We start from the raw sequence: 12777 nt of genomic DNA on the forward strand, positions 1-12777 counted from the left end.
GGGAAGGAAAATCTTCATTAATTTCGTGATTGCCGCTCCCTGAAACCCCAGGTCTGGAGCCAAGGCTGCCCATTCTTTTTCTGCTACAATTGTAAGGAAGAAACTCAAGGCCTGTCAAATTCTATTTTCACGTCTTCCTTTTTGCAGGATTTCTGGTCAGTGGTAGCTTCCAGCACATTGGTTTCGTTTCTTTGCTCACTAGCTCCTCCCACCCCCCCCACCCCCACGCTTGTGTGCACACATACACACACACAGCTTACCCGCCAAATTGTTGCCATGACTAGCAGATGGGTCTAAAAATCTTCTTTCTCTTTTTTTTTCTTTTTTTTTTACTTCCAGTATAGTTGGGGTGCTTGGGTGGCTCAGTCATTAAGCGTCTGCCTTCAGCTCAGATCATGATCCCGGGGTCCTAGGATCAAGCCCTTCGTCGGGCTCTCTGCTCCTTCTTCTCCCACTCCCCCTGCTTCTGTTTCCTCTCTCACTGTGTCTCTGTCAAATAAATAAATAAAATCTTTAAAAAAATTCCAGTATAGTTAACATGCAGGGTTATAATAGTATCGGGTGTTAAAAGTCTTCATTTCTGAAGGAGAGAAGGGGCAGCAGAGTGACCTGGTGCGCAGACCTCCTCCCCTTGGGGTGTGGGAAGAGGAGAGGGTGCGGGAGGACGAGAAGGAGGGCTGTGTGTGGCTTGTTGAGGATGGAGCTGGGCTGACCCTCCCGCTGGCCCACAGTGTCCCTCTGATCTCCAACATGAGTGTGGGAAGTTCATCTCCAGGGGTGGAGTGGGGTGCTTGCCTGCTGAGTGTAGACTGTGTGGACGGGAAAGAACAGAGCATGTGCGGGCGGGGCTCGTGTGTATGGTCTGTGGGAAGGCTGGCAGTGAGATGAACAGAAAAACAGAACGGGTCTGAATGGGGTAAGTGGCATAAAGGGCCAAGAGAGCAGCACATTTAGCTCTTGAAGCAGGGAGGTCAGAGGACAGCTACATGGACTGCTTTCATTATTAGTCTTATGGAAGGAAGTAGGCATTCAGGGAGAAAACTTGCTTGGGCAGGTAGGAGTCCTTGACGTCCTCACTGGTCAGATGAGGTAGAAAGAGCTGGAGATTGGGTGGAGGTGAGTGTGGGCGAAGGGGAGAAATCAAGTGGGCATACAGCCCAGAGTCTTTCCTCCTTACTTGTTCTGGAAGGTTCCTTTGGCCTGGCCCATTCCTGGAAGTAGCATCAGAGGTTGGGCTTCATAGCACACAGCGTGACTGCAGGCCGAGCCCGAGCCCCCGTGCCCGCCCTCTGGCAGCCTGCATGGGTCAGGCCTCCAGGGAAATTTGGGTGACTGTCCTTGTCCTGTCCTCTCCCCCAGGTGTACCAGGACAACGTGTACTCTCCAGACTGCAGATTCCACTCCTTTAAGAAGGTGCTTTACGAGATGGGGCCCGAGTACTCCAGCAACGTGGAACTTGCATCCTTCCACTCTACCTCCAAGGGCTACATGGGCGAGTACGTTGGCCTCCACCACCCTCCCTCCGCCTCCGGGTCTGCCCGTACCAGTGCTCCTCTGTCCTGCTCCGCAGCCGACCTGCTGGACAGAGAAGGCCGCCCTTATCTAGGCCTCTGCTGATCCAAGAAGCAGGAGGCAGGCCCCCTCTCCCCCCGGGGGGCCCTGTGGTGTGAGGACAGACCCTTGTGCAGGGGCTCATAGAAAATAAGGTCCTGCTTGAAAGAAACCTGACCACAGAAAACGATGCAGATGAAAGCAGGACCTACAGCAGCTTCCAGTGCTGGTGGTTTCTGCCAGCCCTGTCACTGCTGCTTCTCCTGTGAAATCTGAGGGGCCAGGAAAGGCAGGGTCAGTGGACACAGGCCATCAGGCCCGGGGCCCAAGCTGCATGTGCACCTCACCCTGGCACTGGGGCCAGAGAGCTGCTGCAGTCCTGTGTTTGTGGTTCAGCTGATACGTATGGTGACCCGCTGTGAGTCCTGTACTGGTCTCCGCACTGAGGTCCAGCAGGGAGCCAACCACAGCAGCCCCTGCCCTAACAGCGAGGTTCTAGTGACGACACAGGCAGTTGACGAATAAAATCATGTGGCAGGTGACAAAAGCAAGAAATGGGTCACTGAGGAGGAAGGAGGGAGCTACGCAGGTATCTGAGGGGTGCCTGGAATGTTCAGGGAAATGGGGCCAGAAACGAGTGTGTGAGGGGAAAGTGGCAGACGTGGAGACCAAAGAAGTCATAGGAGGCCGATCACCTGGGCTCCTTAGGTTAGTTTTTACTGTTACTCGGAGCGGGATGGCAGCGATTGGAGGATTAGAGCCCCGGCAGGGGCTGATTTATGCTGGTCTTTCTGGTCTGTGGTCCTCGCAGTGGTTTATCTTTGCTAGACTTTCATGTGCTGTGTAGCTCTTTCCCTAATAAGTCTCTTCTCTATTAATTCATTTTTCAAGCTCAGGTGTTTTGATGACATACCTAGCTGTCTCTCCATCTGTGGTGGTATTTTTTTTAACCAGTCTTCCTGGACGTTGGGGTCCTGAGTTACGCCTCGCAGTCCTCAGATCCCGATTCCTGGAGATCAGACTGCTCTCAGCCTTAATCCTCTGGATTAAGCAGAAGGTTCTTTCTTTCCGCCTCTGTGAGGGGAAACCTTTCCGAGACACCAGCGTTTATCTTCCTGCCTTGGGAGATCCCGCTGACAGATGAGATGGGAACTTGCCTTTGCCGGTTCAGTCCTGCAGGCTGATTGCAGTGGCGTTTTACCGAGTGTCTCATTGTGTCCATTGTGTCCGGTGCTCTGAGGTCGAGGGTGTGGGGTGTACGGAGGAAGGTAGGCCTAGCGTCCTGCCTCAGGGGGTCTGCATTTCTGTATCACAGTCTGAATGTTATCAATCACAGCCCGGAGGGGAGGCACAGCTCCGGAATGTGTGACTGCTGGAGCCCAGTCGGTTCTGAATGGTTTGTTGTTTTGTTTAACTCCTTGCATAGCTCAGCTCACTTTCCTGTGACTTGACTCTACCTCGGTCCGGATCCTTGTGGTGATAACGAATGGAGAATCTCGACTTGAACGGACCTACACCAAAGAGGCTCTTGAAAAAAAATTAATATCGGTGGAAAGTCCAGGAGTCGATGGGACTCTGTCTCTGATTTCTTGCTCTGTCTCGTTGTCTTTCTCAGCTCTGCTCTCCTTTGGATTGACTTTGTGTACAGGCAGCAGGTGGTTCCCTCAAGTCCTCTGGCTGTGCTCGTGGCCCCAGTGAATCTGTACACCCCCCCCCCCGGAGCCAGTGGGGGCCTGAGCCCCGTGCCCCTTTGGAACATGGGCCAGTGTGTGAGTTAGGTCTCAGGCTAAGCTGCTTAACAAAGAGGCCCCTAAATACAGTGGCTAAAACAAGGTGGAAATGTGTCTCTCGGTGACATAACAGCCCAAAGGCAGGGGAGGTCAGGACCGGCTGTGCTCCTCAAGGTCATTCAAGGACGAGTGCTCTGCCTTGTCAACCCGCGGCATCCATCTCTAGCACTGGGGCTGCTGCGCTGAGGGTCTCCATTTCTCAGGAAAAGGGAAAAAAAGAAAGAGGAGAGAGCTTGCTCTTTCTTGTAAGGAAGTGATGTGGCGTTTGCCCCTGTCCCTGCCGTTCACCTCCCCTTGGGAAGAACTCGGCCACACCCGGCCGCTCAGTGTTAGGCCTGGGGGTGCTTGCAGAACATTCTGGCTGACCAGATTGTGCGTAGCGGAGGCCTCTCTGTGACTGGTGGGTCCTTGTCCCTCCTTCAACCCTGCAGGTGTGGCTACAGAGGAGGCTACATGGAGGTGATCAACCTGCACCCTGAGATCAAAGGCCAGCTGGTGAAGCTGCTGTCTGTGCGCCTGTGCCCGCCGGTGTCTGGGCAGGCGGCCATGGACATCGTCGTGAACCCCCCCGTGCCTGGAGAGGAGTCCTTCGAGCAGTTCCACAGGGTGAGTCGCTGTGTGCTCTGGCCCCTCTGCGTCGCTGCCACGGCGAGGGCCACGCACATGCACGGTGGACTCAGGGTCACCGCGGCCAGCCTCTCCCCAGGTGGCCTCCCAGGGGTGCTCCTGGTTCCTCTTGGCGCCTGAACCACCCCACAAGGTTCAGCGTGACGATGCAGTGGGGTTGTGTCTGAAGTGGAGGACCCCTTCCTCTTCCTCACCTGAGAGCACCGCGGGTGGGCAGGCACCCTGAGGGAAGGGCCTCGTGTCCTGAGAACACCCGGGGGGGGGGCTTCTGTTACTAAACTGGAAAGGAGGAAAGGATGGGCATGGCATTGCGTCCAGGCCCCAGGCCTGCCTTTGGCCTCGCCGGCTGTCCTTGCACCTTGAGGTGATCCAGTCAGAGCCTTTCAACTGCAAGGGACAAAAACCCAACTTTAACTAGTTGAAACAAAAACGTAGGGGTCACGTAACCAAAAAGTCAGTTCCCAGCGGTTCCAGGCTCACATTATTTTAAATTGTGGCAAAATGGCACAGAATGTAAAATGTACCATTTTAACCATTTTTAACTGAACAGTTTAGTACTTAAAATCCATTCACACTGGTGTGCGGCCATCACCACCATCGCTCTCCGGAACCTTTTCCTCTTCCCAAACTGAAACGCTGTCCCCATTAAAGACTAACTCCCCATTTCCCCATCCCCCCCCAGCCCCTGCTAACCTCCATTCTACTTTCTGTCTCTGTGAATAGGACTATTCTAGGCACTTCATCTACGTGGAACCATACAGTATTTGTCTTTTTGTGACTTGTTTATGTCCCTCAGCATAATGTCCTCAAGGTACATCTGTGTCGTAGCATGTGTTAAATTTGCTTCCCCTTAAAGGCTGAATGATATTCCCTTGTGTGCGTGGACCATGTTTCATTCGGCCTCAGACCACAGCTTTCATGCCCCATTCCAGCACAAGTCCTGGAAATGTCCACCTCTAAGCCACTCATGGACTTGCTTTGCCTGGGTCACATGCCCTATGCACACCACACGGATTAAGAGTGTCTGCCCAAAATGAAGAGTTTGGGCCATCTCCTAGAAGTATGTTCTAGAGCATTCCATCCAGGGCCAAGTCCATTCAGACTTCTGGGCTGGGATGGGGTTTTCCCATTTTCAGGAAGGACCTCCTGTACAAGAACAGAAGCATGACGGAAGCCATGCAGGACCTACCTGTTGCCCGGCACTCCCTGTACTTGCGTGCCCCATGGCCACGGGCAGCCTTCTGGGCTGAGCACCCGGGAAGACGTTCCTGCAGAGGGGGAGGTTTCACCCACCTCCCTGGTTTGCTGTGTTCAGGCACGCACGAGCTCACTTTGCACCAGGCTGCTCTGTGGCCCCCACATTGAAGGGACAGTTTCCAGCATCTGGAGCGTTCCACGATGCCCAGAGATACGCTTTGTTCTGTTTTCTGTGTCTCCTCAGGAGAAAGAGTCTGTCCTGGGTAATCTGGCCAAAAAGGCTAAGCTGACAGAAGACCTGTTTAACCAAGTCCCCGGAATTCACTGCAACCCCTTGCAGGGAGCTATGTACGCCTTTCCTCGGATCTTCATCCCCAGCAAGGCCGTGGAAGCAGCTCAGGTCTGGGGTGCTGGGCTGGGGTGTACTGGATTCGCTTGGAATTGCTGGGTTGGGGGCTGTTTCTTGCCTCGGGGAGCAAAAGTGCTGGCTCTGGGGGCTTGGAATGTTGTGGACCGTTTGGCCAGATGGTGCTTACAGCAGAAAGACGGGGCTCTCGGAAGCCCAGCCCTGCAGAGTGCTGTGATGAAGGGGCAGAGGTGAGGTCAGCCCTGGGCGAGTGGTTCCGAGCTGGGCTCTGTGAACTCCGGTGTTTAGAAGGCAGTGCCCCACATGTGACGTGATGCATTTCAGACTGAAGAAGCCATGACAGTGTCTGCTCTGCGCAGTGACTGTCCTACAGAAGCACTTCTCCAAGCTGGACTGTGAACGCGAAATCTCCTGGGGGTCTTGTTCAGATGCCAGTGCCGGTGCGGGAAGTCTGCAGAGGGCCCGGGATTCTGTGGGGGCAACGTTCTCAGGCCATGCCACAGACCCTACTTGGAGGATCAAGGGCCAGAGCAGTATTTCTGAAAGTGCTGTCCTCAGGCCCCCCAAGCCTCCTCAGTACCTGTCAAACATCCAGAATCTGGGCCCGCCCCCACTGTTGACCTGAGTCAGAATCCCTGGGGCTGGAGCCCGGAAACCCATTCAGCAGGTCCCCCAGGTTGTACAAAGCAAGGTGTGAGAAGCACTGTGAACAGAGCCCCCGAGACGCTGTTCTCCGAAAGCCCCCTCCCCAGGGGGCAGCTCTTGGCCTCATTGTCCGAGGGCTGTTTGCTTGGCACGTAGGAGACAACCATCGGTGCCTGTGGAGCTGCCTGGGTGCAGGTCATACAGGAAAGAGACCATCAGTCCTGGCCAAGGAGGACGCCATGCTGACGTAGCCTTGAGCTTCCTTGTTCCCTGCACCGGCTTCCGGCCGCATGCAGTGTCCTGCCCCAGTCCTTGCGGGGAGGGGAGGGGGGCCCTGCCGTGGGAAAGAACCCCCTGCTTCGGTGGTGACTTGGCTTCGGGTGTTCAGTGCTGTGTTTGCACAAAGCCATGAACGAACCCTACGTCTGCCCTGCTCCCACAGGCCCATAAGATGGCCCCTGACATGTTTTACTGCATGAAGCTCCTCGAGGAGACGGGCATCTGCGTCGTACCCGGCAGCGGCTTCGGCCAGAGGGAAGGCACCTACCACTTCAGGTACCTCTGTCTCTCTGCACCACGGGGCTGGAACCAGCTTGGTCTTGGAAAACTTGGGCTTCCGAGGGTAGAGCACAGGCCGGCTCCAGAGCTGGAGATGTGTGCAGCCCCACCCGCCCTGCCCACCCCCGTTCTGTCCTGCTGCAGAACCTGGCTGAGACCCGGGTGCAGGGATTCAGGAACACGATGCGTAGACCCCAAGATGACCTTGACCGCTCTTGTCTCCCCCTCCGCTGCCTCCATCTATGGCATACCATCGGAAGTGTTCCTGGTGGGGTGTTTTCTTTTGATTTCCCTGTCCTTTTTCAATTCCACGCAGTAGCATACAGCATCCAGGTGCTCAGGAGCCCGTCCAGACGTCTGCAGAGACGCTGCATCCGAATCCTGAGACGCCTTGCACGGCGCATGCCAACCCTGCTGGGATGGCAGCCCGGGGGGAGCTGAGCAAGCTGGGCAGCCCAGCCAGGGTTTCCCCACGGAGGCTGGTTCTGTTCAGAACAGCATCTTCTCCACGCACAGTGCTCTCAGATGTCTCCTGCAGCAGATGCTAAAAAAAGAAACGTCATGAGCTTAGTTAGCACCTGGAGCCAAGTCCTGACTCAGGTCGTGGGCCATGTGCCCCGGATGGACAAACGCGTGTGTGGTTGGCCTCTCCACTCTAGTTAGGTTCACCTTGGCAAGTCAGGGCTCATTCGAGAAATGGCTAAATCGAGAGGGCTGCCTTTCCGGTGGGGGAGCATACTGGTAGTATTAGGAGAAGGGGTGAGTGACCATGGCAACTTGGGAGTTCCCTTGGAGGGAGAGTTGTGACTGGAGGTCCTCACTCTCAGAGATTTTAAAAAGGCCCACCTAGCGGGAGGAACGGCTCTAGAGAAAGTTGTATCCACCCATCAGAATGTCATGCAAGCCTTGCATCACAACAGGTGGACATGTCATGCTGCCGCCATCTTACTGCTCTTGGTCCTCGGTGTTACTTGGGTAAAAAGTAAATTACGAATTGGGGCAGGGGGTGGTTCAGTGAGTTCCAGGTTCTGTCCCGGGGCTGGTGCTTTCTCAGCGGACAGGACCGGCCTCCCCCTCTCAGGGCTTGCCCACACCTCCTCATCTCCACAACGCAGGGGAAGGAAGGAGCTGCTGGGTTCCTTCCTCTCCCCTTTTCCAGAGCGACGTGTGTCCAGGCTGACGGCTGTCCTCTTTCCTGACAGAATGACCATCCTCCCTCCCGTGGAGAAGCTGAAGACAGTTCTACAGAAGGTGAAGGACTTCCACATAAAGTTCCTGGAGAAGTACGCATGAGGACTGCTGGGCCCAAAGGGAGACCCGTTTGTCAGGCCTTCCTCCTGATGCCCGCCCACGCCAGATTGAACTTGCCTTCCCCAGCGACTCTGCCTCAGGCCTCACAAAGGTCACTGGTCGCTTTCGTTGTCATTTTGCCCCGAGAGACTTCTTTCTTTGTGCCTTGATGTTGGGAGCACTTCTCTTCTGAGCAGTGTGATTGGGGATATCTCAGAAGTCCTGTTTTTTTGAAGCAACCAAAGTAGAGAGGACTTGCTCAGCACATGTGGCCAGTGTTCTCTGAATCCATTGTTGTTGCTTTTGGAAAGATCCTTTGGGGTTTAAAACAACCAGGGTATGTTGGGTGAGAGATGTTTCAGATCTGAAGAAACAAGAAGATGTTGGGAGATGTATGACAATCGTGGCGAGGACTGGAAATCCTAAACTCACCACCATGATCTGTGAAATAAAACCCTTAGCGGTGTGAAAATCTAGTTCTTCAAACAGGAGAGCCTGGAAGTCCACTGGAGGCTCAGAAAGGGCCCACCGTTCTGGCCTGCGGGCAGATGGCCTGTGTCTCAGACAAGAATGGTGAAGGCCGTGGGGGCTGGACCGGATCCCAGACTAGCTTGTCACAGGTACTGGGGGCTACGGCCAAGGTCGAAGGGTCCTGCAGGGGAAGAGTGGGTGCGAGCCAGGCTCCAAGTGGAACCAGGTCTCCAGTTGGGAGCGTGCAGCACGTAGTGAGGACTCTGCACGTAGAGCAGTAGGTAGGGAGGGCTTTGGGGGTGAAGGGTTCTCTTACGCGTGCTTAGGCTGGGACTCCCGTCTGAGAGGACTCCCTGGACTTCAGGGACGCAGGCTACAGCCCAGCAATATCCCCCTGATGTGGCGGAAGTCTGCCTGCGCGCGCTGCTGCATCCTGCTGTTGGCCAACAACAGTCTCTACCAAGGGCTCGATTGAGCCTTTACAGACATCGCCCCCTGGTGACCGCAGGGACAAGGAAACACTGAAGACGTCTAGGTGAGGGAGGGGCATCCTCTAGGACTTGACCACAGTCAAGCCCTGGGCCACCAGTCCCCTCCTATAGTGTCTCCTAGCTCATAACTGGTCCAAGTGCCTGGTAGCTTGGCTGCTATGGACAAGTACACATAATGGGATTCGAAGTTTATCGAAGTATTTTAACTTGATGCCAAGGGGTTTGCCTGCACGCTTGCTGCTGGCTCCCCTCCCAGACTCTGCAGACTGTCCTGCGGCATCAGTCATCTCTGCAGCCAGCGCAGTGCCCTCCACCGCACCTGATGCTTCCCTGGCATTAGCAAAGCTGGGTGGGGGCCTGACCCACCCTCCCAAAAAGTGGGTGCTAGGGAAACAGGAGGCTGCTCTGAGAGCCCCCTCCTACCAGGGGCCTTCCCCAGGAGGCAATGAGGGACGCCAAGGCCAGCTCAGGGACCCAGCGAGTCCCAAATTGGAATCGAAGGAGCTAGAGAGACAAATACGAAGAGGCGTGAGCTTTGAAGACAGCCTCCTATGCTGTAATTTCTGTGCTGGGCCCATGCAGGGGAAAGCAATAGGAAACTACAAACTGTCCCTACCTGCTAGCGTTGTAGTCCCTGGGAAGAAAGAAGCCTCAATCTCAAGTAACAAAGGGAACGTGTTGGAACTTTTCCTTCCTTAAAAATTGAGAGAATTGCACTTGTGCTTGTTGGATGGTACACAAAGCAGAACGTGTCCCAGGGTCGTGAGGTTTCTGGTGGAGAGGTTACATAGTAGAAGCTAGTCTATTTTTTATATTTTTGTAACAATTGCTTTTTTCATGGGGGGATCAGGGGGCTAGAATTTGTAGTCTTAACAAGTCCAGTAGTTTTTTATGAATCTCTTCAGATTATAAATAACACCTAAAAACTTTGCAACGTTTACAAGACTTTTTAAAAGATGCTCTATGCACTTGGTTTGATTTTAAAATAAATAAATAAAAACATAAGAAGGTCGGCCGGCTTAGGAGGTTAACTTCGTTCAGGGGAGGAGCGCTGATTGTGATAGATTCGATTTTTTACGGACTCTGTTCTGGTGTCTTGTTGGGTACCGCCAAAGAAAGTCATGTGTCATCTGGGGTCGTGCTTTAAATCTGCACCTGCCAAGTTGTTTTTTGTTCATCTCGATCCACACATGGGGGATGCTGGACTGTGCCTTGGGTGGCCCATCACCTCGTAGCCCGAGGCCCGGCTGGTTGTTGACCCAGTGTTGTGTGGTTTTGCAGGAAGAGCTGACAGGCCTGCCTGTCCCTGTTTTCCAATTTAGATTCTCATAGGCATCTCCTGACCAAGGTACTTAATGATAGCTCTGCTGGAAATTTCTATACAATAAAATACATGTCCAAAATGGTGACTGTGTTTAATTTTCCTTGTAGTTCCCATGTACTCCAGCAGATAGCGCTAACATACACCTTTCCTCTTTGTAACTAGAACGAACATTTTCCCCCAGTACTACAGACTTCAGTCACGACTTCTCAGTTTCCATTTCCTTGTAGGTGTCCACCCCTCGGACCCTGAGTGGCTTTCTGTTGCTTGAGGTGGGAAAACACGGGTTCTTCAAATGGGATGTTGTTAAAATGAATACAGACCTTGGCTGTCTGGTGGAAGAAGAACGATGTGCCTCCTGGCCAGTGGGGAAAGGGGGAGCCATCGACGAGGGATTCCATTCCTTTTCCTCAGCCTCTCCAGATCTGCATCAGTTTTGCTGTGTGGTTTTGGAATTCAAAACTTTATTTTTCACCCCAAACTAAAATGTCTATGTCTTTATTAAAGAAGACTTGGGAAATGGAGAAGGGGAAAAAAAAAAAAAAGGATTCTTTCAGTTGGGAGAAATGGAAGCCCGAAGTAGGAAAGAGGAATTTATTGAAGTCCTGGAGGGAAGCTGGCTTAAGTTCTCCTGTTCACCCTTAAACGCAAAGCCTGTCTTGTCCAGCTCCACGTTGACAAGTTCCAAGGAAGGACTTTGGCCACCTTGATCCATGTGCCCTTCCCTGACTCAGTCTCTGTGGCCCTGGGGGCTTTGGCTGGCCCTGTGCTTGCTGGGGGAGGTAGAGAAGGGGCCTAGAAGTGCCAGCCCCATCAGAGCCATTGGAAGAGAAGCTGCTCTCTGTAGGACAGGGGAACCTCAATTACTACAGGTGGTTCTTTAGAGAGAGCCCGGGGGAGGGAGTGATGTGTTTAGGGTGGTTTGGTTAGGGGTGATTACTGGTTGATAACCAGGGGGACTAGAGGTGTTCTCTCTTCTAAGTCTTCTAATCTTCCCTCATCATTCATACACATTGGGAGTGTATGCATCTTGTCTGGAGACTGAACTTGCCGTAGTCTACTTACTATACAGAGTTTATTAACTAGCGGTTGGACTATTCTGATTATTTTTGGTATTGATTTGCTAAAACACACCTAGAAGCCTTCAGCAAATGTTTGATAAATACCCATGAGCTACGGACTTCTAGGGAATGGGGAGTCAAAAGTGAGTAAGATGTGATCCCTGTCCTTAAAAAGCCATAGATAGAACGGCCACCAAACCGTTCGGTACTCAAATTCCATCCTCCCAGTGTGCTGGGCTTAAAAGAAGCATGTGGGTCAGGCACGGGAGAAGGTGCTGTTCTCTACCAATTTAAGGAACATGCATTTGTCCACCTCTCCTCAATGCCTTCTGGGGAATGCCAGGTATCTTTGGCCTTCATCCCGCCCCCTAGTCAGGAGACATGCCTCTCCCCAAGAAAAAAGAAGATGGAACATACTGCACCCACCCAGCTCTCTTCCTTAAGAGCCACAGGTCAGCAGGGGTTTCCTAATGAGATTTCATTCTCTCACTTAAAAAAAATACTGACATTTTTTGTCTCCTCCCCAATTTCTTCTGCCTTTGCTCTGAATGCAAATACTGGGCCCATCCCTTTGTAGTCCTTTTAAAGATACTAAATTTGGAAGATCTTAAAGATCTTAAAAGATGTTGAAGATATTTAAACATTCAGAATCCTAGTGATAAGTTCAGACCACAAAAGTATACATTACACAAAAGTGTAAAACTCAAAAATATTCTGATTATCAAAGTAAACATCTTTGTGTGGAAAAGCTAGAAAATGAAGAAAAGTCCAGAAAATTTGAAATCCTCTAACAAAAGTTAAGCCTAGCATTCTGGGAGATTTCCTTACTGTCCTTTTCCTGAGAGTATTTTTAACGTGGTCGAGACGTGGATGTGCATGTGGTGTGGATGCTAACTTTGTCCCCGTTCAGCATCACAACATGTTAATAAAAGTGCCTGATGAGTGGTTTCTATGGTTACCTCATCTGTTCTGTGGGAGATCCCATCATTTAGTTGGCTGCACCCTTCAGCATTTAGGTTCAACATAATTCTTGGTTTTTAAAAATAATGCTGCATAACTAGCATCCTTACATTAAGAGGGTATCACACCTCCCTCACCCTGGTATTTAGGCTTATTGTGGAACCTTCTTAGGACTGTGTGTTTGCTGTGTCAAGGGCCTCACCTCCAGGCAGAGTCCAGAATGGGGCAGACCATGGTGCACACCCTGGCTCTAGCTCTTACCAGCTGTGGGATCACTGAGCCCCTGGTGCCATCTGTAGAAGGGAGGTAATAATACCCACTCATGGAGAAATAGGATAAATTATGAGCATTGACTGGGGGAAAACTCTGTGTGTGTGTGTGTGTGTGTGTGTGTGTGTGTGTGTGTGTGATTTAGCATAGATCCTGGCAAGTAGCCTCTTCCTGAGCA

General features: G+C 52.4%; 1 protein-coding gene across 1 annotated transcript in view; it reads left to right on the forward strand.

Moving 5' to 3' along the window:
• GPT2 (glutamic--pyruvic transaminase 2) overlaps positions 1 to 10393 on the forward strand; it is a 31554-nt gene extending 21161 nt beyond the window's left edge. Inside the window, exons 7-11 of the mRNA XM_008702666.2 lie at positions 1360 to 1496; positions 3773 to 3947; positions 5410 to 5565; positions 6620 to 6732; positions 7938 to 10393. Coding sequence (XP_008700888.2) covers positions 1360 to 1496; positions 3773 to 3947; positions 5410 to 5565; positions 6620 to 6732; positions 7938 to 8028 — 672 coding nt within the window. The 3' untranslated portion in view covers positions 8029 to 10393. The remainder of the gene's footprint in view (positions 1 to 1359; positions 1497 to 3772; positions 3948 to 5409; positions 5566 to 6619; positions 6733 to 7937) is intronic.
• The last annotated feature ends 2384 nt before the right edge of the window (positions 10394 to 12777 follow it).

Source organism: Ursus maritimus, unplaced genomic scaffold (genome assembly GCF_017311325.1).
Source record: "Ursus maritimus isolate PB19 unplaced genomic scaffold, ASM1731132v1 scaffold_19, whole genome shotgun sequence".
NCBI lineage: Eukaryota > Metazoa > Chordata > Mammalia > Carnivora > Ursidae > Ursus > Ursus maritimus.